At 44.2% G+C, this 26,144-nt stretch overlaps 2 protein-coding genes across 2 annotated transcripts in view; one reads left to right on the forward strand and one right to left on the reverse strand.

Annotated features, from left to right (window-relative positions):
* Positions 1 to 26,144, forward strand: part of ACAD11 (acyl-CoA dehydrogenase family member 11) — a 70,910-nt gene that overhangs the window by 30,351 nt on the left and 14,415 nt on the right. The window contains exons 11-13 of the mRNA XM_014602518.3: positions 830 to 968; positions 1,056 to 1,163; positions 6,068 to 6,166. Coding sequence (XP_014458004.1) covers positions 830 to 968; positions 1,056 to 1,163; positions 6,068 to 6,166 — 346 coding nt within the window. The remainder of the gene's footprint in view (positions 1 to 829; positions 969 to 1,055; positions 1,164 to 6,067; positions 6,167 to 26,144) is intronic.
* On the reverse strand, positions 9,100 to 17,504 carry ACKR4 (atypical chemokine receptor 4). Its single transcript, XM_006273842.4, has 2 exons — positions 17,270 to 17,504; positions 9,100 to 11,774 (listed from the first exon to the last, which is right to left on the reverse strand). Exon 2 carries the CDS (start codon positions 11,764 to 11,766, stop codon positions 10,705 to 10,707), a length of 1,062 nt encoding a protein of 353 aa, XP_006273904.2. The 5' UTR covers positions 11,767 to 11,774; positions 17,270 to 17,504; the 3' UTR covers positions 9,100 to 10,704.

Here is a 26,144-nt window from a genome sequence, read left to right on the forward strand (position 1 = left end):
GTTCCCCTGAATGACTGCCTTCCGAATCTCCAAATCTTTTCCGAATCAATTTGGAGGGTTTTTTTGGTGTCCTGATTCGATTTGTATTTGGTGATTCAGCCTCCAAATTGGGCCGAATCTTCTCCAAATCAAATCGGCCATCGAAGTTTCGCATACCCCCTATAGACTACTATTCTTCTCCCACTTTGGAAAAGATTGGAATTTTTCTTGTGTTGTATCCACTTGAAAAGACATGTAGCAAAGTGTGTATAGGTAGAGGTCTCTTCAATTGCCTCTGTGCTGGAGCCATCTCAAAATGGAGTTGTGCTTTGCAGGAGTGCTTTATGCTGAAACAGCTAAAGCTGTGCCAATCTAAAGAGCATAGATTCTAAAGCACTAATAAAAACAATATATTTTGATGCTCACAGGGGCATTCTGGCTATAACGCTTCATAGAATAGGTAGATTTTTTAGCAGGTTTTGGAGTTTTCCTTCTTTCTGTTTTTTTCCTGAGAGTATAGGAGCATAGCATATGGTGCAAACTAGTTTCAACATTTTATAGCTGTGTAGAAGAAAGTGCTGAGTGGGGAGGAAGCTAAGGAAATGAATAGGGAGAGTATGTGGGAGGAAATGAGGAAGGTGTAAACAGAGAGAAAGCTAGGAAGAGTCAGCTGTGAGGGGGGGAGCCTAAAGTTTGTCAGAGAGAGCTAGTCATAGGAAAGATTTGGGCAAGGGGAGACATAGTCAGAGTGGAGGCATAGCATGATTGACCAGAGGGAGAGAAACACATTGTGAGTCAGAATTTAATTGCATAACAAATTGCCGATTATTTATCTAACACTTTCTGACAGGAAATGGCCAAAGCAGAGGGTCTGTGGAACCTTTTCCTGCCAGCCATCAGTGGTCTCAGCCAGGTGGACTATGCATTAATTGCAGAGGAAACAGGAAAGTCCTTCTTTGCCCCAGAAATTTTCAATTGTCAGGCACCAGGTTAGCAAATCCCTTTCCTTAATCATAGTGTTGTGAACGTCTTATGCCATGTGAATTATACGTTATACATGTTCTCATTTCTCCTAGACACTGGAAACATGGAGGTCCTGCACATGTATGGGACTGAAGAGCAAAAGAAACAGTGGCTTGAGCCTCTTCTTCAAGGGAAAATTAGTTCTTGTTTCTGCATGACAGGTACATTTTTCTCCAGTTGAAATCTATAGGGAGTTATATGTTGCATATTCACAATAGTGCTTGCAGAGCAATGCAAAAACACAATTTTTTTTGTGTTAATGACATAGATTCAAGCATCTCTATGATTGTTTTAAACCCATATGTCTACTGTAAGTGGTTGTTGGGCTTGATCCTGCAAGATGCTAAACTCCCTCAGTCCCCATCAGCAGCAGCTGCCATTTCCCATAGTTAGATTAATTATTACTGATAGCATTCTTTGCCTCAAGTATACCTTCACTCTTGGTTTTTTTCTAGTAGTAGAATTAGAAATAGAATCCACAGTACATTTGCCCTCCTCTGTGAAGTACCTTGAGATTCCTTGATGAAACATGAAGGAAAAGTGTTGTGTTTAATCATGAGTAGTTGAAATGGTATGATTGTTACATGTCACATGTCAGTGACAGTTCATCTGCAGTTCCATTGGTTACATGTCATACAGAAAACAGTCACCTAAACCAAAGGTGACAAAGATACAGCCCACAAGCCAGATCTGGCCCTTGAAGCCATATCATCTGTCCTTCCTGCTGCCATGCAGCACACACTGGAACTGGCCCTGGGAAGATCCTGTCTGGCATAGACTGAAGGTGTGGGGCCAGTTTGGAGTGCACTGCATGTGGCACCTGCACCAGCCCAGCCCTGCACGCTGAGTCTGGATCCAGTCTGCAGGGCCAGTCTAGTGTGGGGACCACATGCAGCTTGCACACAAGACTAGCCCAGTATGCCAGGCTAGGCTGAAGCTTGTACTGTATGTGGCTTCTATACTAGACTGACTATGCACAGTGGATCCAGGATCCATACCAGGCCTATAGACCAGCCCAACATGCCTGATGCAGCACACAGGGATGATCTGGTATGGGCACCACATGCAGTGCATGTTCCCTTGCATTGTGTGTAGTATGTGCTTTGGACTGGCCCCATGTACTGCACAGGAGGCCGAGGCAGGCACATGCTGTATACAGCACGTAGGGTGCAAGTGGCACATGAAGCTGGTCCAGGGCCCATGCTTAGTCTTGGCAGGATTTGGTTTTTATCAATAAACATTGACTTCACCTGACACTCACAGACCAATGGGGAAATATTTCCATCGGCAATCATCAAAATTAATAGAAAAGAGAAAGAAAATCTGAGACGGAGGAAGGGGCAGCACACACACTTGTGTGCACACATGCACACACACACACGGTGGCCACTGCAGGTGGGGTGGGAGGAGCCCCAGCTGCACTGCCCACTCATTCCTCTTGCTCTGTCCAGGTCCTAGCTGGGGAATTGAGCACCAAACTCCTGGCAACCCTGTGTGATTAGGTCTTGCCGGGAGTTTTTCCCCTGCCAGGTTGGGTGCAATGTGAGTTTGGACCTTGTCCAAATCACATGGGGTCAAGCTGGGCAGGAGCTTTGAGAACACAGGGGGGAGGCAGTGGCTGCCCATCTGGGGCAGGAAGCAACTCCCCACGCCCCTTAGGGGGTGAGCCCCACCTGGCAGGTATCAGCAGAAGAGCAACCCAGCCCCTTGATGGCCATAGCTTCCTGGCTCTCCAGGCTGTGCAGGGGTAGTGGCTGGGCCCCAGGGGCACCCTGCACATCCTGCCCTGATCATTCTGCCTCTTCCCATGTTCCTAGAGCTCCTGCCTGGCCTGGCCTCTGTGTGCTTGGGGTAAGGTTGCAAAGTGGTGCCCCCGGGGCCCAGCCACTGCCACCATATTTCCCAGAGGAGCAGGAGGCTGTGGTTGTCAAGGGGCATCCCCTCCCCTCCGCCTGTGCCCTTTAAGCAGGGCTCACCCCCTAAAGGAGAGTGGGGAGCTGCTTCCCGCCCTGGACTGGGTAGCCACTGCCAAGTTCCCAGAGCTCCGGAGTGCCACTGGCCACTGCCCTCCTCTTTTGGTCTCTGCCTGCCTGGCTCTTTCCTGATGAGTGATGAATGAATAGAATGATTTAAAGCAGGTGTGCTTTACTGATTTATGTATGTTTACTTTTATACATTTTAACGTGATTATATAAAGCTTTTAACAGCGTTACTAAATTGTCTGCCCCCATACTCCTTATTCCGTGCAATCCTGGAAATTTAAAGCAATAAAAGTTGGAAGGAATGCTTTAAAATAAACATTGGCAGACAAGGTTTTTTGGGTAAATCTGATATCTTTTATTAGACCAACTCAAGTAGTTGGAAAAATTCTTCTTTGCAAGCTTTTGGGTACAAATACCCTTTACTGGGCTGAGGAAGTGTCTGCAACCTTAGCCCGATGAAGGGTATTTGTGTCCAAAAGCTTGCAAAATTTTTTTCCAATTATTTGAGTTGTTCTAATAAAAGATATCACATTTACCCAAATCACCTTGTCTGCCTATGTCCTTAGACCAACACAGCTACAATATATACCCCTTAAAATAAACATTGATCTTAGTAGTCAAAATTATAAAAAAACAAATAAAAATGTAATTCTGCCAAGTCTACATGCTCTGCATGCAGTGCCTATACTGGACCAGCCCTGTGGGCTGGACCCAGCATGTGAAGCCTGATGAGTTTTATACCCCTGATCTCTAAACACTTTACCTTCCTGCATGGTAACTGCGTCCCTTCACGCTTATATATCCCAGTGGCTCTGGAGCAGCCCCCTGCCTTGCTGCACACCCTGCCAGCGCAGTTAGGGCCGGGCTCCATGACAACCCCAGCCTTGCACTATCACAGCACAGCTAGGGCTGGGGTCTTGGAAACGAGCCTCAGCCATGCAGGCAGGGGCTGCTGGGAAATGGAGTCTGCTGCTGGCCAGATCTGGCCCATTGGCTGGACCAGTGGTCTCCAACCTTTTTAAGTAGATCACTTTTTGAGTTAAAAAGCAACCCAAGAACTTCTGTGTGCCTCTCCCCTCCACCCACATCCCTCCCCACAGATCAGTCTGTGGGGAGGGAAGTGGGGGAGCAGGTTGAGGTGGAGAGATAAAAAAATTATTTGGGGGTATGCCCTCCTCCAGCAGGTAAGTCTGTGGGGGAAGGGGCGGGGAACAGGGAACGTATTGTACATGAACAGCATTATGCAGAGTAAGGGCCTCTGCCTTCTCAATCTGTGCTCCAACCTCCCTCCGAGCACTGCTGCCATCTGCCCCGAGCGCAGCGTGGCCCAGCCCCACCGTCATGAAGAACCCGGCGCTGCCTTCCCCTTGCCTCGCCCCTTCTTCTCCAAGGGCATGGGGGCTGTGTTGGGGATCTGCATGGTGAGGATAGCAAGCTGGGGCTGGAAGGCAGCGTTTGGCTCTTCCCAGCAGGGATGTTGAGCTGGGATGCGCTTGGGGCCAGGCAGTGGCACTGGGAAGGGGGGGTTGGGTGGGCTAGGGTGAATTTTCAGGTGCCTGCAACGCCCCCTGTAGCTCCGCTCCCAGCACCACAGCTGCCTGGCCTAAGCACTGCCTGGCCCAACACCCCCACCAGGAAGAGCCTAGTGTAACCCCGGCCCCAGTCTGCCCCACCCCGCATGTAGATCTGGGGACACATGCCCTCCCCATGCTCTCCCAGGCTACGTGCCCCTCAGACAAGCCGCTCATGGCTCCAGCCGGCTCCTCATCCTGCCCCAGCATGTGCCCCCCGGGCCTCTGCTTGTCCCACCACCCAACCCGGCCAGGGCTCCACTCCCCCTAGTCCCTGCTCCTGCCTGTGCCCTGCTCCCGCCCTCACCGTTGGGGCCTTGATCTATGCTGCCTTCCAGCCCCAGCTTGCCATCCTCACCATGCAGATCCCCGGCACACAGCCCCCATGCCCTTGGAGAAGAAGGGGCGAGGGAAGGGGAAGGCAGCACCGGGTTCTTCATGACGGTGGGGCTGGACCACGCTGCGCTCAGGGCAGATGGCAGCAGTGCTAGGAGGGAGGTTGGGGGGACTACGGCGAATTTTCGGGTGCCTGCAGCCCCACTCCCAGCGCCACCGCTTGCCCTGAGCACAGTCCGACCCAGCATCCCTGCCAGGAAGAGCCCAGTGCGGCCCTGGCCCCAGCCTGCCCCACTCCGCATGCAAATTCAGGGGGACATGCCCTCCCAGGGTGCGTGTCCCCCCCTCCCCACACACCCCGACAAGCTGCTTGCGGCAACATCCTGTGCCCTGCCTGGGCTGTGCAGGGCCTGCCCCTGCCCTAGCCCTAGCCCTAGCCCTACTCTCTCCCTTACAGCTGCTGCAGCTACCTGCACTACACCGTGTTTGGGGGAGGGTATGTGCCCCCCCCCCCCGATCTGTGCATGGTGGAGGCAGCTGATGTTGCACGCTGAGCTTTGCACCCCGAGGCCCGCTGCAGCTAGCCCAAGAATGGCTTGATGCCTTGTGTGTCCAGCCGCTGGGCTGAGCCTCATCCCCTGCCTGCCCAGCAGCTGACGTCGGGCTGCTCCCAGGCCAGCTGCAGTGGGGCTCGGGTCACAAAGCCCAGCCTGCAATGACAGCCGCCTCTACCGCACACAAATGAGGGGGCATGTGCCCTATGGGGTCTCTGCTGGGGTGCACACAGCAGCGGGAGCCCTCCCACCCCCCTGTGCCTCCGGACAAGCCACACCGGGGCTTGATCCTCCCACCGTCCGCCTGCCCGGGGCCCCACTCACCTCGCCCCTGCTTTTGCCTCTGTCACACTCTGTCCCTCACTGTGGGGGACTCGATCTGCCCCCTGCCCCTTCCCTCCCCCACGGACTGACCTGCTGGGCTGGGGCAAGGGGTGCATGTGTGCATGTACGTGCGCACTCAGCCCACTCCAGCCTCAGATCAACTCCCAAGAGGCTCTGTGATCAACCCGTTGGTAACCACTGGGCTAGACTTTGCCTGCCCCTGGTCTAGATGTATGTGTTTATACGTTAAAACTGCAGTATCACCACTGAACTTATTCAGAATGTATTTTATACCCAGAACCAGAAGTTGCCTCAAGTGATGCCACCAACATGGAATGCAGCATTGAGCGAGATGGAGATAGCTATGCAATTAATGGCAAGAAGTGGTGGAGCAGTGGTGAGTTGAATACTGGTTTATAACAGTGACTAAGACTCAAGTTCCCTTTAAATTTAGTAAAACAAAAAATACTTGTACAGTTTTTAGAGCTAAAATTATCTTCCTGCTGCAGCAGCATTGGGCAGAGTATAAAATGGTGGGTAGGGCTTGCTTTTTATTCTTGAAAGCTAAGTCTCATTCTGCTAAATTAAGTGCACTGCTCTTTGACAATTTTTAATCCTTTTCAGTCCTTAGAGTTTGAAGATTTCATAGATTTTTAGAGTCAGAAGGGACCTCAGCAGATCATCAAGTCTGATCCCCTGCCCTGGGCAGGAAAGAGTGCTGGGGTCAGATGACCACAGCCCCAGGTGTCTGTCGAGTCTTCTCTTAAAGACCTCCAGGGTAGGGGAGAGCACCACCTCCCTCGGAAGCCCATTCCAGACTCTAGTAATCCTTACTGTAAAGAAGTTCTTCCTTATGTCTAGTCTAAATCTGCTCTCTGTCAGTTTATGGCCGTTGTTTCTAGTTACTCCAAGGGGCGCCTTGGTAAACAGAGTATCTCCTATACCTTGCTGCCTCCCCCTGATGAATTTGTAGATGGCTACCAGATCCCCTCTCAGCCTTCTCTTACGGAGGCTGAAGAGATCCAGGTTCCTCAATCTCTCCTTGTAGGACCTTTCCTGCAGGCCCCTAACCATACGAGTAGCCCACCTCTGGACCCTCTCAAAGTTATCCACATCCCTCTTAAGGTGCGGTGCCCAAAATTAAGATTGAAAAGCATAGTTGTCTATTTTTCCATTAGATAACTATGATTTGGGGGTTTTGTCCTTTGCGTTTTGCTTTTCTATAAAGCTCTCTTTATCTGGGCCCTTTGTGTGTGGGATTACATCATTGAGAGTTTCCTGCCTGTTTATTACAAATTCTCACTTGTTTTTTAAACTACTGTATGTTCTTGATGGATTATCCCTTGTCAGACTGCTTCCTGTCCCACTTCCTAGCTATATTTATAACTGGTGAATGTCCCTGATTGTGCAGTACAGTCACCTTTTACCACGGTGCTTAAATTGACTCATGGCCTTGCTTTTATTCCTGCTCCTTATCATACAGTGGGCACGTCTACATAGCCAATTTAAGGTGCTTTAGCCTGATTTAAGGCGCATTAAGGACACACATTTACACATGGATGCCCCTGATGCACCTTAAAAATGGTGATTTTAGGCTAGTTGGGCATTTTTACATGTGTTGTGGGACGTGGTGCCAGGTGGTTTAGTTAGTGAGCTGCACTGATTAAAAGCTCTTGCGCATCATGTATCAGCGTCCCTATGTGTCCCTGCACTGGAGAAATGGTGGCAGGGCACTTTGAACTAAAGCTTATCGAATGTGTTTTATTTCAAAGTGCCCTGCTGCCATTTTTTTAGCGCAGAGACGTGCTGGGATGCTGATACATGTGATGTGGAAGGTTGCCGAAGTGCATGAATTCCCATGCTCCAGCAGGCTCAGTGAATTGAGTCTGCTCCAACGTGCTAGATTTCTAGTGTGTTAGAGCAGACTCTGCACACATGTGTAGGAGGAGCCCTCCACACCTAAATTTGATACCTGCATAAAGCGAATTGCTAAATCACATTAGCAAAGATATAGACATGCTAATGTGCATTAACACGATGTGTGTTCATTGACTTGGGATTATCTTTAGTCCCAAATCAGTCTATACACCTGCATTAATGTGCATTAGTGTGTGCATGTGTAGACACGTGCCTAAACAGCCTTAATATAGCTAGCACGTGTTTTTTTTCTAAATAGCTGCTGTACAGCATTTGCTGCTGTATAAAGTCATTTAGAAAAGAACACACACACTATATATATATATATATATATATATATATATATATATATATATATAAACTAGCACATGTTCTTTTCTAAATGACTTTATACAGCAGCAAATATACAGCAGCTAGCATATGTTCTTTTCTAAATGACTTCATGCACATTAATATTAATTCACCTACAGTTTCAGCATCACTACAAAACCTCAAACCCCAGGCCTATTTTGAGCTGTAGCTGTTCCTGGAGATGTATGATACCATTTTAAGCATCTGCATCTTCATAGTTTGAGCTGCCAGTAGTTGATTGTTGCAGTTAAAATACTGCCCTAAGCATCATGTGGACTCATGACAAGAATAATTCCTGTCTTTGAGAGCTGAGATTTGTATTGGTTTTTACTAACTTTAAATAAGCATTAAAAATATAGATGCGCTGTGGTATTTTTAATGCATATGCTTGAGCAGACTGTACCCCTTGAAATAAAAGCCTGTGGATGTAAATTTATCCCAGACTATTTCTGAGAAACTAGATCCCTGGGTGTGGTGACACTACTGAGATTTATTACAAGTTAAGGCAGCAGCTCCTATCTTATAAGTTAAAAAGACTATGCTAATGCATAGATAAGCTTAGGGTGTGATTCTGACACATTTGAAGTTCCTGAGAACTGTATACATGCAGTAACATCAGCCAAATTATATTTTAAATAGCAACATTACTGCATTGCCTGAAAATGTGCAAGCAATCAGCCAGTGGTAGCTGAGAGCACTAACATGTCATAGGAGTTGGCTGTTAGTTAATAGCTGTATTAATATTATTTGATCTTTAGTTCTTCCCAGTAGAGTCAACAAAGTAATCTTTTTACCTTTCACTTATGTCATTTCCCCCCCTCACTCCCCCCAATCAATGCATCTGTTTCCTGCTCTGACATTTTTTGCTGTTTACCTCCCTTTCTAGAATTGGGAGCTTGGTTTTTAGCCAACAGACCTCCTGTAACATATGGTCCATAGGGATTGGTCAACAGGTTTGCTGACTAACTGTCCGCCTTCCTTCTTTCAGAGGAACCTAGTAGTCATTACCTTTTATCTTCTGTATCAAGCACATGAATGCTTACTAGGAGTGCTTGGGGCATATCCAGTTAGATCTACTTTTATTACCAAATGTACATAAACAGACTACAGAGAACAAAAGAAAACCGAGTATAAAAGAAAGTATAATTCTTAAATACTTCAATGTGCAATTATATGGACAGTTTAAAAATTACTGCTTGTTAGCTATCACAGAACAGTATTTATCTCATTCATTCCTTTCTAAATGACCAAGACTATATCTGCCTTCACTCCACTCATTGAGGATAAATATCCTCTAGCTTCAGTTATTTCTACTCCGTGAATTAAGCCTACAAAGATTGGTGCCTAAATCACACCAGTAAAATATTCATAGGGACATGCAGTACACTTACATACCAGAATTGTTCTTTTTATAAAACAGAATAAGGCTATATGTCCTAAATTAGGTTAAAAGTAACACCTATAAAATGTAAGACCCAGTGGGTGCATCTACATGTGAAATTAATTCAGCGGAATAAACTGTCACAGTTTGCACTGGAGTTTATTCCTCCCATGTGCAGTGTTTACATGTGCACTCGGGCCTGCAGCACGTTGAGCTTGGGAGGAACAGCCTCAGTTGGCAAGGGGCTCTAGCCTGCAAGCCCGGGGCTGCTCCAACCCAGCTAATACAGTTACTGCAGCCTAATAGGGCCACACATGTAGATACTGACGTTTTACTGTGGAGCTAATTAGGCAACTGCAGTAAACATCTCGTGTAGACGCGCCCTGTTTCTCTTTTCCTTACGTCTGTTAGTCTCAGATTTTGTAAAGTTACAGAAAGATTTGTAAGAAATGACAAAACCCAGGTCCCAGTAATCACCTTACATGAACCAAGAATTAAAATGAAATACTTGGCATGTGTCTATAATGGGAAGTTAGACTCTTTGAAATATGGTCCAAGAAAAATATTATATAAAAAGAATTGTATATAGTTATACAAAAGAAGCTTTTTTTGAAATATGCCACCTGCATTTGTACACAGAGAACAAATCCCTTGCTGTTTTCTCGTTTCTGAGAAATACCAGAGATTATCTATTCCCTCAGTGCAAACCTGCAAGCCCATTTATGAAGTGACAGTTGAGGATAAATTGAACTGCAGGCTCAGGGAAACGGTTTAAATCAGGGAGTCCAGAAATAGTTTTGAGATACATATCTAGAAGGTTTGAGCTACATATCTAGGATGTTACATTTTAAAGGACTTAAGGTTAGTTACAGTACTTTTTGCTTTAAGATGTTAAATAGTCTTTTGCTGGTGATTTTTCTTTCCTTTCAACATATTGAATATATACTTGACATGTATAATCTCTTCATCCCTCATCAACTTAATGGTAGTACAAACTGCTCCATTTAATATTGTTTTTTCATGGAAATTGCTGTTGTTCCCAATACCTTTTCCACCTTCTGTTGTTTCACATAAGTTTCAGTTGTTTCTAATACTTTTGCCATATGGTTTTTATTTTTATACATTTTGACCTTCTTCACGGTATCTTGGCAAGTTGTGTCAGAACATCATTTGAGACTTGAAGAGTAATGCTTGTGTGGAAATTGCATCAAGGAAGAGATATACCCCCAGAAGCAGTAGTTTTGGGTTTCCTTTTGTTATGCAGAATATTTAGGCTGTCATAGCTGCTATATTGAAAAGCTACTTGTTTCTGCTGTCAGATCTTCATAATTCATAGAGATATCTTCATTTATTTCACTGTGTCTTCTCCTCCAATAGCCATATTTTTTTGCTGTTTTTAGAATGTGCATTTTAAAAGAGTCTCCCAGAAAGACATACAGAATTGGATTCAGGCAGGTGTGAAATAAAGCTATGCTTTTGGTTATCTGAAGTGCAACATCTATGGTTTTACTCATGTTACAATCTGTAATCAGCAAGTAGATGATATCTATGGCTCTCCAGAACTTTACTATGTTGTAAGGCAGTTGGGTGACAATGAAAACAGTTACTACTGCTAGAAGAACCCTGATGGGCCTAGATTTTTTAACATTTGGAGACCTGAAGAGGACTCTGGCCATAGCTGAATAGCAGGGCACCATGACTAGGAAGGGTAGCATGAAGCCCAGCATAATTTCCAGGATTTGAATGATTGCTTTGAAGGATTTTCCCATGTCCACTGTAAACACTGGTAGGCATTCATACCTGTCATTGATATCCTTGGCCTTGTTAAAAATCAGTTCAGGGATACTCAGTGAAATGGCAGTCATCCAGACACAGAAACAGGTTCTGTTGCATTGCTTCCTAACTCGTCTCTGACTTTGAGGTTTGGAGATGGCATTATATCTGTCTACACTAATACAGGCCAGAAATAGCATGCTCGAACTGAAATTTGTTGTGTATAATGCAGAAGTGAGTTTGCACATGGTATTTCCAAGCACCCACCCCTGGACTGCACTTGCAGCCCAAAAAGGAAGAGTGAATAGCAGGAGCAAATCAGCAATTGCTAAGTTCATGATGTACATATCTGTCTTAGTCTTTAGTTTCTTACAGTAAAAATAGATTGCCACTACTAATGCATTCCCAGCAACTCCAACAGTGAAAGCCAGTGAATAAAATACAGGCAGGAACACTTTAGTGAATTTTCTCACTTCCTCTTTTTTGCAAAGTGTTTCAAATTGATCATAATCTATAGTAAAATTTGATTCAGCATCATCGTAGTATTCCATTGAGTTGTTTCCGTCCCACACCATGGGAAAAGCTGCAAGACAAAAAATCCAACTTAATTGCATGTTTTAAAATGGCTCACAGAGGCTTGCTCACAGCCTGCGGATTGTATATATGTTTAAGCTAAGTACAAATAAATATGGATATTACAAATGTACATGACTATAACATCTCCAAATGAACATCTCATTGATAGTTCCTTTGGGGGGAGGACGGGGCGGACACTTTATTTTTCTATCTGTTTACAGATTGTCTGCTACATACGAGGAGAAAGTCCTGAGAGAAGCCTCTGGTACTACCACAGTATGCACAGTGAGGAATACTGCCTGTTCAGATCTGAGCGGCAGATGTTGGTTTTTTGTGTGCAGTTGTGATACAGTTCAGCAACAGTTGGGTTGTGGTTGTTTGTCTGTGTGACTGACATCTCTCTGTTGCATAAGATTTCATTATGGGAAGTGGTTGCCTAATGGCAGTGGAATAGTGTAATTCTGGGCATGGTGATTTCATTAGTAGTCTGTATGATTATATTGGCCATAAGCATGAAGTTCCTTACCATGTGCAAGCTTTGACTGTGTACTTGGAAGCAGGCATTTAAGACAGAAAATTTCACTTAACATTTAGAGTCCTTTGAGGACTCTTACTGCATGTAAAACTGTGCGTGCAGCCACAGTCCAAAACCAAAAATGTGAGCAAATGTATTAAGTATTATGCAGCCAGATTTACTTAATTGTTAAGTGCATGCTGTAGATTTTATCACGACAAGTCTCTCTTTTTGCCATTTAATGTAAAGTTTAGATGATCGTGTCTGCATCTGATAATTTACTGTACAATTTGTTCATCTCCTTTAATTGTGTAGTATTACTAGCTTGTTGAAATTCCATCCAGTATAAGCTGAGGTCAGGTAGTATCTTATTGTCTTTAAAAAAATGTGCATTCTATTCAGCAGCTTTATTGGAATTGATTATGGTTGTTTTGGGAGTGAGGGCAGGCTGTCATAGCGCTTGGTCGGTTGCTTCAGTTAATTTAACCTATTCCAGGGTCCAGAATATGTTGAAAACAGATTCTTCTCCAACGCTCTGCTGAAGCTGACATTTCTTCTTTTGCAAATTAGAGACAACAAATACTTCTAACATTTTTAAGTTAAATGTCTGCCAAATCTGTAAACAGTCAGTTTCCAAAAATATTTTAGAAGTTTTAAATCTTTTAAATTGTTCATCTGTTTATAGCAGAACAGAATTTCAAAATGAAAATCTTTGTTTCTCAGTTTAATTTGAGGTTTGTATTGAATTGGTTTCAATAGTTAGTGACAAAATTGCTTTCAAATTAGTATTTGTTCAATGTTTTTTAAATTATGGGTTGAGTTGACTTTGGTTTTTTTTTAATGTCTCTTTGATTATGTGTATTGTCAGCAGTTCAACATATTTTCCATATTAGTCATTAACCAATTCCTTTTTATATAAACCCTGTAGAGAGGGAGAGATTACTAATGCTTTGTCAAGTGTTTGATATGGGATGTAAGAGTATATTTCTTTCTGTATATTTCTATTTTGTTAGGAAAGAGATACTGCTAGATGTATATTTTACACCAGGCAGTCTCCATTAGTGGAATGCTTTCTCAATAAAAATTTACAGGAAGAATTCAGAAGTGAATAACTAGTAGTGTTCCTGTTTTACCAAAGGAGAAACTGAGGTACAGGGAGATTAAGGCAACTGAGAAGCTGAGTCCAGATGATTTAACTTGCTTTACCATTCACAGCGGAGCTCATCTGGAAGTGATTGATTATACTGGATTATTAGCAGATTTGCTTGAAAGCAATATAGTAAGTGAACAAACAATGTTAGGAAAACTGATTCAGACTTTTTCAGTGCATCATAAGAGCAGAGAGGTTATAAGAAGGAACTAGTTTACATGACTGATCCAGCTTTAACTGAGCTAAATTTGTAATAAACAAACAATATTACACAGTGACTATTTCTTGTTCTTGAATAACATTCCCATTTGTTGATGTCCAACTTTGCTTTCCAAAAAGATACCATTTTTGTATGAATGCAATGTTTCTTTAAAAAAAACAACAACTTTATTAATGAATCTAATTTATAACAAATTTAACGTTTAAAGATAGATGCAGTCCCTTAAAATATACATAGAGATATTTAACTTCCATTAACGGTGTTTCCTTTTCACAAGTCAGTGTCCACCAGCTAATATTCTTTCTTTCCTTCTCCCTTTTAATCTCCTTGGCTAGGGACAAAAGTTACACACAAACAGGTTTAAGTGATCATAAACTGGTTTAAACCTTCAACAGAACAAAAGTTCAGTGCACATAAACTGCTTTCAAAATGGCTAAACCTGCTTTAAGATAGGGGTGTACTGATAAAGATTTTATTGTCCGATACCAATAGCCAATTATTAACCAGCCATAGTGGCCAATACTGATCTGATAATCGATTTACAGGAATGCAGCCTGGCAGCATGGATAGCACATCCTGCAGGTAAGTCTGTGGGAGGGAAGGAGCATAGATGATTCATAATGATTCATAGATGTTAGGGTCGGAAGGGACCTCAATAGATCATCGAGTCCGACCCCCTGCATAAGCAGGAAAGAGTGCTGGGTCTAGATGACCCCAGCTAGATGCCTATCTAACCTCCTCTTGAAGACCCCCAGGGTAGGGGAGAGCACCACCTCCCTTGGGAGCCCGTTCCAGACCTTGGCCACTCGAACTGTGAAGAAGTTCTTCCTAATGTCCAGTCTAAATCTGCTCTCTGCTAGCTTGTGGCCATTGTTTCTTGTAACCCCCGGGAGCGCCTTGGTGAATAAATACTCATTTTCAAAAAGGGGAGGAAGGAGGACCCGGGCAACTATAGGCCAGTCAGTCTCACCTCCATCCTTGGTAAAGTCTTTGAAAAAATTATCAAGGCTCACATTTGTGAGAGCCCGGCAGGGCAAATTATGCTGAGGGGAAACCAGCACGGGTTTGTGGCGGGCAGATCGTGCCTGACCAACCTAGTCTCTTTCTATGACCAGGTTACGAAACGCCTGGACACAGGAGGAGGGGTGGATGTCGTATACTTAGACTTCAGGAAGGCCTTCGATACAGTATCCAGCATGGGGAAGGGAAGGGGTGTGTGGGGGGACAGATCAAGGTCCCCATGGTAAGGGAGGGAGTGGGGCAGGGGCAGGGTAGGTGCTGCTCAGTCAGGGCGGTGAATGCAACCCCAGGACTGGGAGCAGGATAGAACTATGGGTGGCTTGTCCAGGGAGTACAGGGAGGGTAGCTCGCTGCTGCTTCGTGCACCCCCGGGGGAAGCATGGGGGGTGGGATTCATAGATGCTAGGGTCGGAAGGAACCTCAACAGATCATCTAGTCTTACCCTCTGTCTAGCTAGGCAGGAAGGAGTGCTGAGGTCAGATGATCCCAGCCAGATACCTATCCAGCCTTCTCTTAAAGACCCCAAAGGTAAGGGAGAGCACCACCTCCTTTGCAAGCACATTCCAAATTTTGGCCACCCTTACTGTGAAGAAGTTTTTCCTGATACCTAGCTTAAATCTGCTCTCTGTCAGTTTGTAACCATTGTTCCTTGTTACCCCAAGAGGTGCCCTGGTGAACAGAGCATCTCCGATCCCTTGCTGCATCTCCCTAATGAATTTGTAGGCGGCCACAAAATCACCTCTCAGCCTTCTCTTGCAGAGGCTGAAGAGGTCCAGGTCCCTGAGTCTCTCATCATAGAGCGTGTCCTGTAATCCCCTAACCATACGAGTGGCCCTCCTCTGGACCCTCTCGAGCCTATCAACATCCTTCTTGAAGCACGATGCTCAAAACTGGGTGCAGTACTCCAACTGTGGTCTGACCAATGCCGTATAGAGGGGAAGTATCACCTCCTTGGTTCTATTTGTCATGCATCTGCTGATGCATGATTGAGTGCGGTTAGCTTTGCTGGTGATTTCATCACATTGATGACTCATGTTCATCTTGGAGTTCGCTATGACTCTGAGATCCCTTTCCGCTTGTGCTGCTGAGAGGGTCACTTCTCAGCCAGTAGATGTGCTGGATATTTTTTGTGCCCTAGGTGCAGCACTCTGCACTTGTCCTTGTTGCACTGCATCCTACTGTGTACTGCTCTCTTCTATAACCTGTCCAGGTCTGCCTGCAATCGTTCCCTACCCTGTGGAGCATGCACTTCTCCCCACAATTTAGTATTGTCCGCAAACTTGGACAGAGTACACTTCACACCCACATCCATGTTGCTGATGTGTCCCCCGGATTTGTGCATGGGGCAAGGGCGGGCTGCCCACTGTGGGCTCAGGGGCAGGGGCTATGCCAGCCTCTCTCCACCCCTCCCAGCACCACTGCTGCCGCCTGCCCCACATAGCTGAGCCCACCCTGCCCCAACCCTCTTCGAGCCTAGCCCCTGCACCGGGAAGAGGCTGGTGCAGCCCCTGGCCCCAAGCCCACAGCAGGTAGCCTTCCCTTGCCCTGTACACAAATCGGGGGGGCATATGTCACCCATGCCTCTTCCAGGGGTCCATGCAGCAGCAGGGACCTGCCTCCCTTCCAACTCTCCCCTGCACCCTTTGGGTGAACTGCCCATGGCTCCATCCTGGTCCCAGCCCCAGCCTGCCACTGCCCCATTCCCTCCCTCACTGTGGGGTCCTCAATCTTCCCTGTCCCCAACGCCCCTTTCCCCCACATACTTACAGGCAGGGTGGTGCTCTCCAAGCTGCCAGACTGCATTTCTGGCTGCATGCACATGGCATTCATCACTGATGTTATCGGCCAAAAAAAAGCCAATTGCCAATAATGTTATTAATTTTCCTGTTATTGGTGCTGATCCAATATGCAACCAATATATTGGTGCACCTTTAGTTTAAGATAAACCTAGTCAGATGTCATATCAGACTTAATTGATTTAGGTTAAACTGGTTTAAACTTCTGTCCCAGATTTCCTCCCAACCCAAGTTAACTAACAGTCTCCTAGCATCCCCTCTACCCAGCACCAGCTCATATTGGGGCAGTAACCTGTCTCTCATTATTAATTGAATAATGTAGCTTCCAAAATTAGGGATGAGATCCTGGTCCAGCCTTATATTTTCCTGGCCAACCCTTATATTCTCTTCAGTAACCGAGTATTTAATCAAAAAGTATCAAATCAAATAAAATTCCCCTTTTACTTAATTGTTCCCTGCTTCATTTGATCTATTTTAGTACATCATATACTATGTTGTTTTAATTTTGTGTAAACTGATAGAATGGGTAGTTTTATTGCATGTTTGCATCAACAGTTATAAACTATATAAATGTTATTATTTTATATACTTCTATTGGTCATTTCATTGTATTGTTTTAGTGTAAGCAGTGGAAGTAAGCTATTGGAAGTAAGCAGTGGAAGTAAACTATTACTACTACTGTATATTCAAAATGCCATCCCATAAGACCAAATTCCCAGCCCTTGTTGCTACAAGTAGGCTCAGCATATCACAATTGGTTTATAGCCTTATTTAAAAACAAAATTAGAAAAAGAGAACTGACCTGGGTTTTGTCAGCAGACTGGTAACAGAAGTTGTATTTGCGAAGGATCACAGTGGAATGAGCTGTTCTGTGCTTCACTCAGTTTTGTCTTCATTCCAGCACTCCACCCTTTTCAGCACCAATTGCACTTTCAGTTTGATTTGCATATAAAATTATGCTTTCCTGGAAACTAGTTGTCCTGATGTTCACGTGTAACATTTGGTATTTTCCTGTTTGTTTCAACAAGAAGGGAAGTGTTTCCATGAGAAATAGAAACTCTCTGTCATCAGGGTGCTCTGTTTTATTTTTGAAGCACACCTTCATAAACCACTCCAAACAATTTAAAAACCCAAATAGGTGTTTGGCCTCTAGGGCTAGGGACAGACATTCAAAAAAGCCTGAGCTTGAATTGATTCAATCTTTGCAGGGTAGTCTAACCTGGCTAGGTTAAACCAGTTTGTAACTGTTCAGACATCCTCTCTAGACTGAGGAAATGCCAGCACATGCCTGCAATGGTTCAGGCTAGAAGCCAGGGGGTGCTAGAGCAGCCCTCCTTTCCCTTTCAAAGGGCTGAGCTGAGGGGGGCGTAGCCAGGCCCAGATAGGATGCTCTGATTAGGGAGGGGTTCCTCCCATCCCCAGTCCAGCGGGGAGTTGGACAGTGTTTATCACACCTCTGACTCGGTGTTTATTAACCCATTAAGATGACAAAAGGATCTCTCATTAGTTCATGCTCTTCTTAAAAAACTTTTTCTAAGGAAGGGGGGAAATTACCAGCTACCTGGTGATTAGCTAAAGAGCCCTAAGCCAACACTGCCCTGTCTGCCTTTGTCGTGTCTCTCACAGCATTGACCATAGCCAGCACGTGGTCTGCTGGCTAATGCTGAGAGGTGTTTATGTAAGGCAGACAGGACAGGAGAATACCTGCTTCACCAGGGAGTGGTGAGGAGGAGGGGGGGAGCAGGAGGAAGCCAGGCAGATGCCCTATACCCGCAGTCTCTGTTGGAGCTGCAGCCAGGGAGCAGAGGGGAGGGGCCAGCCCTGCTAGGTTGGAGCAGAGCCCCACCTAGAGTTTCAAAGTAACTGGGATGCTGGAGGATTCTGATTTAACTTAAACCAGGAAGGGGTCTGGGACAGACATTGCATAAACCAGTTTGACCCCAATCAGTTAAGTCTGAGGCTTCATTTAGCCAGGTTTCTCTCAAACTGGTTTCAGCCATTTTCAAACTGGTTTATGTGCACTGAACATCTGTTCTGTCACCAGTTTAAATCAGTCTCTGTTCACTTAAACAGGTTGATGTGTAATGCTTATCCCTCGCCTAAAAGTACAAAGGGAATGAAAACAGGGCCTGGACAGGTGCCTGGCCATGCAAAAGGAACAGGAAGGTCTTATGGCCTGTTAGCAGAGGCAGTGACACACCTTTATGATTTTCTATACAATATTTTAAGAGACATTCCTTCAGATTTCCCCACTTTTTGCAGATCGTTATAGATTGACTGAGGAGCTCTTAGAATCGTAGAAAACTGGGTTGGAAGGGACCTCAGGAGGTCATCCAGTTCAACCTCGTGCTCAAAGCAGGACCATCCCTACTTATATCATCACAGCCCAGGCTTGGTCTAGCTGGGTTTTAAAAACCTGTAAGGATGGAGATTCTCCCACCTCTATAAAATCATAGAACATCTGTTGTTTTGTTTTGTTTTCAGTTGGGTCAGATGCAATATTGCACAGCATTAAATAGCTGGTAGACAAAGAGTAGATAAGGCAGTGATAATTTAATCAGGGATCAAGCATCCAATTCAATGTCCAAAGGAAAAACTCCCAGGGATTTCAGTAGACTGTGGATCAGGGCCTCAATCAGATTAACACTGTAATATCTTCAGTGACTGAAAGTAAGCTGGGTGCTTTACAGAAGCATACCAGGATAGTATTCCTCTCTGGATTTTTGTCAGTTAGATGTGCCACACCAGTAATACGTGAGTAAACTGTAGCAGGATAGAGAATAAAAGGTTATTCAGCTTTAAGGATGTGAACTATCACCAACTTGCATACGTGCATTATGGCATAAACTCTTCCTCGGATTACAAATGTATTATGCCCAGATCAGCCTATCTGCCCAACATCAGGACTGAGAACCTGTCCTCATGCATATATGTACACCATCAGCAGATTTCCACCGACTGCCAACAGATTTTATTCCGCTGTGTTATTTTGTATCCTGTAGCAGTGATTTACAGTAAAAGCCATACTGGATGCCAAACAATTGAGAAAGATTTGAATATAAGGGTCAGGGTTTGGTTTTTTTGGCACAGTAAGGAGTAACACCTGCCACTGTTTTGTCAGCTCTCTGCCTGTGCTTAAATTAGTGCACTTCCATTATGTAAGACAAGTATAACAGGCATTTTTTTCAGAGTCCTGTTGGCTTAACTTGTACTGCATTGAAAAAAAGAGGGAAGAGAAGAACAGAAATGTCAAGCCTGCAGAGGAAGTCCTACTGTAATACCACCATATTCTATAGCACATTTACCTGAGATATCAGAGTACTTAACCCAGATTACCTAAATATAGGCAGAATTTTAAAGGCCCTTAGCTATCTAACTCCTCTCAGCTTGCCATACAACTACTTTTCATAAGCAAGATGCAAGATTTATTTGGTATTACCTTTCATTGGGCCACCTTTATAGTTGGGAGAATGTTAGACAAACTTTGAGAATGAATTGCCCCTGATCAGCCCTATATCTCCTTTTCCAGACCTGCTTGTCTAAAAATACACAAATCTTTTTCTCCCCTTTTCTGTGGAGTATCACAGCTACAACACTATACCAACTTTGAGAAACAAGTACCATTGTTTAAGGACCTGATCAAAAAATAAATCCAGCAGCGTGCCCTCACCCCCAAAACAACCATAATCAGCTCTAATAAATCAAGTCCAGCCAGTACTCTGTTTATCCTCCTTAACTTTTTACAGATTGGAAGACTGTTATAGTGCTCTGTGTGTGTGTCATTCTTCTCTTCTTTAGATTAAACAAGCCTAGTTTCTTCAGTCTTTCCTAATAGGTTGTGTTTTTAAAGCTCTTTGTCTTGTTATTCTGCCCTAGTCCCTCTCTTGTCTGTTCACAATTTTAAGTGTGGTACCTGGAAACAGACACAGTACCTAGGTGGATTTCTCACTGGTGCCGAATACAGAAAGATAATTACATCCCATGTGTTAGGCCATGTATAGGTGTTGCACTTCTATTGTGCACTGCTGGTACAAACTGGAAGCGTACAAGCATTCATTCAGTTTCTTCTGGGGGAAACAAGAAAAACTTACCCAAAAGAATAAATGCTTGTATACTCCCTTCCTGGTCTGGTCTGGGAGGAGAGGGGAACACCCCCGGCTGCTTCCTGCCTTTTCCCCAAGCTGGGGACTGGTGGCGTATGGACTGAGTGGAAAGGGGAAGCCAGAGGGGCCAGGAACTTCTTGGCCTTATATAAGACACACCTTTTCATCTGTCCCAGAATGTGATTCGCCTTTTCTTTCTGCAACAGCATTCCTCTCTAACTCCCAGATCATTGTCTGCAGTACAGCTACCATGCTAGTTATTCCCCATGGGATATTTGTATCTGTACGTCAGCATACTTCAGCTCATACACTTCTGCTGACGTCGCCTGACTCAAGGACACGCTCTCTCAAGGGGGGGAATTCACTTTGAATTATGAATCGACACCAACACTATAAATTCCTTTAGAAAATATGTGGCTAGGGAGTAGATCACAGAACACAAATAGCACTCGCTGCTGGTTGCAGGTACTGGTTAACAAAAGAGCTGTTGTATTGTGCATCATTTTCAGTGATGAACAGTAAGGTGATTAACAAAAGCTTTTTTTTCTCTAGAATTAGGCTACTGCAATAAATATATATTTACCACTGTGTAATCTCTAAGGATAGCTGTAGGGGTGTTGCTTTGGTTTTCTTTTTAATTCCAGCTTGCTTGGCTTTTACCATAAACACTTTAACTATGTTGAGCCTAGTTTTTCTTGGTTTTTCTGGGACCTTGGAGCGATGAGTATCGCAATTTTGACTCACTAACTGGAAAGGCAGGAATATTGAAGCTTTAACAAACACTTCCCCTCTGTAATATGGCAGCTAGTTGTTGGAGTTAAACAGGTAAATAGAGTGTTAAGGAAGGAACTGAAGAGACAGCTCATTCTTTGGATGTTTGTGGTGTTTCCATTGCACAAAGGGAAGAATGCAAGTAGGGGTTTTTTTTGCTTGTTTGTTTAAACTTCCTGGTCTTTCTTTGCAAATCCTGGAGACTCAGTAAGAGCTGAGACCCTACCTATTATTTTATGTATCTATTTTTATTTTGCAGACCTGCAGGCAATAGAGTATGGGTATAGACAAACAATCAAAGCAGTGGGTTAACAGGCAGGTGGGGACTTTCTTTGAAGCAGCTGACAGATGGTAGCTGCTGTGTCAGCCCACTTGCACCCTGTTTTTGGCTCTCAGTCGATGCTAGGCTGCCCTGGTTTAGCTTTCACTTATTGTAGGGTAGGAGCAAGTGGTTGGAACAGTTACCAGTATCTGGTTCTTGTTATCTTGTAATTTCATCATTTGTTTTTACTCTGCATTTCAATAAGCAGATCTGGAGGAGACCTACGCACAGATCACAGGAGCAGGGTTTGGAGCTTGCAAACATGCAGCCTGGTAAGGATGGAGGAAAGTCTTGAAAATAGTGGCAGTGGGGGATTCAAACCCACACCAGATTGTGAGCTGTGGCTACACATGGCTGGGAACCACCTTTAATAACAGCAATTGAATAATCTTCATTGATTTTTCTACCCCTCCCCCACCATTACCTCAGTCTTATTTGGACTCAGTTTCAGCCAGCTAAGTCTTCGCCCACACTGCAGCTTCCTCCAAGCATTGAACCAGCAATGCTGGCTGGATGGGATGAGATAAAGACACGGAGCTTGGTGTTATCAGTATACAGAAAACACTGCAGCTCATGCTTCTTCCTCATTCTTCTGGGGCCCCTTGTACCCATTGAACTAAAGGGGACACAGAATGAACCCCGAGGAATACTGCATAGGGCTCAAAGATGCTCATTAAATCCAATCTGATCCCCATGACAGCACTTTTAGGAGAAAGAGCAAAAACCCACAGCAAATGCAATCCATTTTTGGCTAGGGTCAGAAATACTCTGGTCATCTAAGGAGACAATTCTTACCTCTTCTTACCTCAACCTTCGTAATCAAAAATGGAAGAGTGGACACAGGGCAAGAGATAACCAGATCATAAGGATTGCATGTTGGCTTGAACAAAGGCTGTACAGCAGCTTCCTTAGGAGAAGTTGGCCCCCTGCCTAAAGAACGGAAGCTTCCTGTCATCAGTGGACAAATTCAATCTCCATTTTAATAGTGATTGAGGCATGTTAGGAAACTTTAAACATGCATTGCTTTTGTTTAGAACTGCACATAGGTAATGAACAGGGTCTTAGGAAACCTAAGGTTGGTCACAACCAGATGACAATGTTTAGACATCACTCTCTTTACCTATGTAAGATGTCATGTAGTTTTCAAAGTGTGTTCATGAAAATTCATCTTAAAGCATATTTTAAAATATTCTAGACAGCTTCCATGCTAGGAAAAATAAGGAAAGTTGTGACTTAAAAATCTGCTGCTGTTCCCATTTGCAGAAGTGCGGTTTTTTTGGAATTCTATTTTACTAGTGCAGAAATAACAATCTCCACTCTGCTTTTTGAGTTCTGCTTTTTTGTTAATTATAATGCATAGTTATAATACATAGCATATGTGTTTGTATGTATGAGTAAATTATTTTTTTCAAAGATGTTGGAGTTTTCCATTATTTCAGTCGAGCCCAGAAACTGGTCTTTGGTCTTCTGTTGGATGGAAACATCTTGATTTCAGCACTTTAAATGCTTGGAAGTGGGGAGGATAAGAATAGCTCTTTTTACCATGAAGAATGGAAAAAGTTATTTTTCTACTGTTTTTTTTTTTTCCAAGAAATTGCTTGTGCTTTTTAGAATTACTGACCAGATGTCTTGTTTTCAGTGGTTAGCTATTTGCTATATTAGAAATGAAAAATTTTAGTCATGAGATATTGCAGTCATTCAGTAATGGAAACTTCTCCTTTTTATGTGATAGTGATCATTGTAAATATTTTTCACTGTATTTAAATGTTAACTCCAGAAGATCACATTTGTCTTGAGGCATGTTTTACAGTAAAAGTTGTGAGCATGGTTAGGAAAAAATCATTGCTTTGTGATTAAAATGTACAACTAACTAGCACTGGTGGCTGAAAGGTCCTTTGGCTCTGACAGAAAGTTACTTGTCCTGGTTATTTGTCTTTCCATCTGTATCCTTTCTTTCATACTTCAGTGCAGCATATAATGGTATTACATTTATCTGATCGGTTACATCATTTTTACTCAGGAGATGTTAATTCAGGTTCCAAGTTTTAAATAACTGACTCCTTTCGTATACGGCACCTAAATGATCTATTTAAACTGTTCTCCATACAAATATCAACTGAAAACTTCCTACCAAGGTATGCTGGAGAGAAAAGAAGAGGCAACACAACCCCATTCTTCTTTCCAGGGCAGTGAATTGAACAAAATTGTTTTGAGGCTGGGCTTTTTGTTTTGCTCTGGGGAACCCTTTGTAGTAAAAACTAAGCTAAACTAGAATTTTCATATATCAATTTGCAAACTTTACAGCTATAACTTACATTTTACAACTAATTCCACTCCTAAAAATAGTTAACATCATGTCAGGAAAGGGGACAGTAAACAGCTGGCATTTTTACCATCAAAGGAAGAAAGATGCTTAGCAAAAGAAAGCAAACCCCCCCTCCTACCATTGTCATATTTAGGACTTGCAGTCTTAGAACATTCTTGTTATCATGGAGACTGGCTCTCTCAGCCAGGGTAGCTCTGCTCTCCAAACAGAGGCTAGTATTTTCTGAGTGAGCTTCAGTAGTTAAGTGTCCAATGGCAGCTTAACTCTGTTTTTTGCTCTGTTTCTGGCTGCTTCCTCTTACACTGAGGAATGGTTTGGTTTGCATGATCATTTGTGCAGAATTAAAGCAGCGGAAAAGGATCTTGGAGCCATAGTTGACTCCAAGATGAACATGAGTCGTCAGTGTGACGAAGTGATCAATAAGGCTAACAGCTCCGCACTTTATCACACATTAGCAGATACATGACAAACAGGTCCAGGGAGGTGATGCTTCCCTTCTGTACAGCCCTGGTCAGACCGCAGTTGGAGTACTGCATCCAGTTTTGGGCGCTGCACTTCAAGAGGGATGCAGAGAATCTTGAGATGGTTCAGAGGAGACCGCTCGTATGGTCAGAGGCCTGCAGGCAAGGCCCTACAAAGAGAGACTGAGGGACCTAGATCTCTTCAGCCTTTGCAAGAGAAGGCCGAGAGGTGATCTTGTGGCTGCCTATAAATTCATCAGGGGAGGCCAGCAGGGAATAGGAGATGCTCTATTTACTAGGGCACCCCCTCAAGTAACTAGGAACAATGGCCACAAATTGATGGAGAGCAGACTTAGGTTGGACATTAGGAAGAACTTCTTCACAGTAAGGGCTGCCAGAATCTGGAATGGGCTTCCAAGGGAGGTGGTGCTCTCGCCTACCTTGGAGGTCTTTAAGAGAAGACTCAACAAACACCTAGCTGGGGTCATCTGACCCCAGCACTCTTTCCTGCCCAGGGCAGGGGGTCAGACTCAATGACCTACCGAGGTCCCTTCTGACCTTAATATTTATGAATCTATGAATACAAAATGAGTTGACTGTGAAAAAGATGTTCCATTTATGAAAGTTACTGCTGTAAAGGGTGACAAAGAGTGTAGTTACATGTTATAGTCAGCACCTACTAACGCTAAGAAATGTTAGTCGACATTCAAGTTAGCATGTGCTATGAGTAGTTGCATGTTAAGGAGTAATACAGCCGTAATTCATATAGTTGGAGATGGTGCTGCTTTGGGTAGGGAGTTGGATTAGATGACTTCCTGAGGTCCTTTTCACCCCTAATTTTTTTATGAGTCTATGAATACTCTAAGTGCACAGCTCTAACCTGCTATAGGCTTGGTGAAGAGGGGTGTGGCTAGGAGCTGCTCCATACCTGCCTGGCTCACTGCCTGTCTAGTGTCAGCATAGGCTCTTTGGCCCCACACTCCAGGATCGGCTTGTGCTGCCCACAGTGCCTCTGCTGAGTCCCACAGCTGTCTGCTCACCTGCCCCCTCCAAAACCTGCCCCTGTCTGCCCAAGGCGGGTGTCAAGGCTCAATCTGGGAATGCAGGAGCAGTGCTGGCTCCATTTGGTTGCACCGGGACCCACCCACACTCTCTTCACCCTTCTTCTCCTGCGCCCCCCTTTCCTCTTCTCCCCCTCCTCACTTACCTGCAGCAACCTGGCTGTCTCGGTTGTCAGCCCAGGGCAGAAGAGTCCAGGAGGATAGCTAGTCCATGTTGGAACAGTGCCTCCTGAGATACTGGAGGACCTCAATTTGCTGATATTAGCCTCATGGAGCAGACTGCAACATAAACTGCATAACACCAGCTGGAGATAATCCTCACCTGAAGAAGAGTAACTGAGAAGCTCAGGTGTTACTTAGCATGTCTTTTTCTGCCTTAATGTGTGGATGCTACCATTGTAGGAGCGTTTTAACACATTTGAAAAGTAATGTGCTACTACACCCTTAGCAAACAGCATTGTGGAGGGTGCCTGGTGGTTGTCTCAGTGATTTTGCTATACAACCATCTCTTGAGTTCACAAGTATCATATTGATTAATGTATTTTCTTAATGATCAGTTCTCTAGACTCAGACTCGGTCTGAGATTTGAAAATCAAATTCTGTTTCTGGCTCCTACACCACCATGAGCAATAA

This window comes from Alligator mississippiensis, chromosome 5 (genome assembly GCF_030867095.1).
Source record: "Alligator mississippiensis isolate rAllMis1 chromosome 5, rAllMis1, whole genome shotgun sequence".
NCBI classification, from domain to species: Eukaryota; Metazoa; Chordata; order Crocodylia; family Alligatoridae; genus Alligator; species Alligator mississippiensis.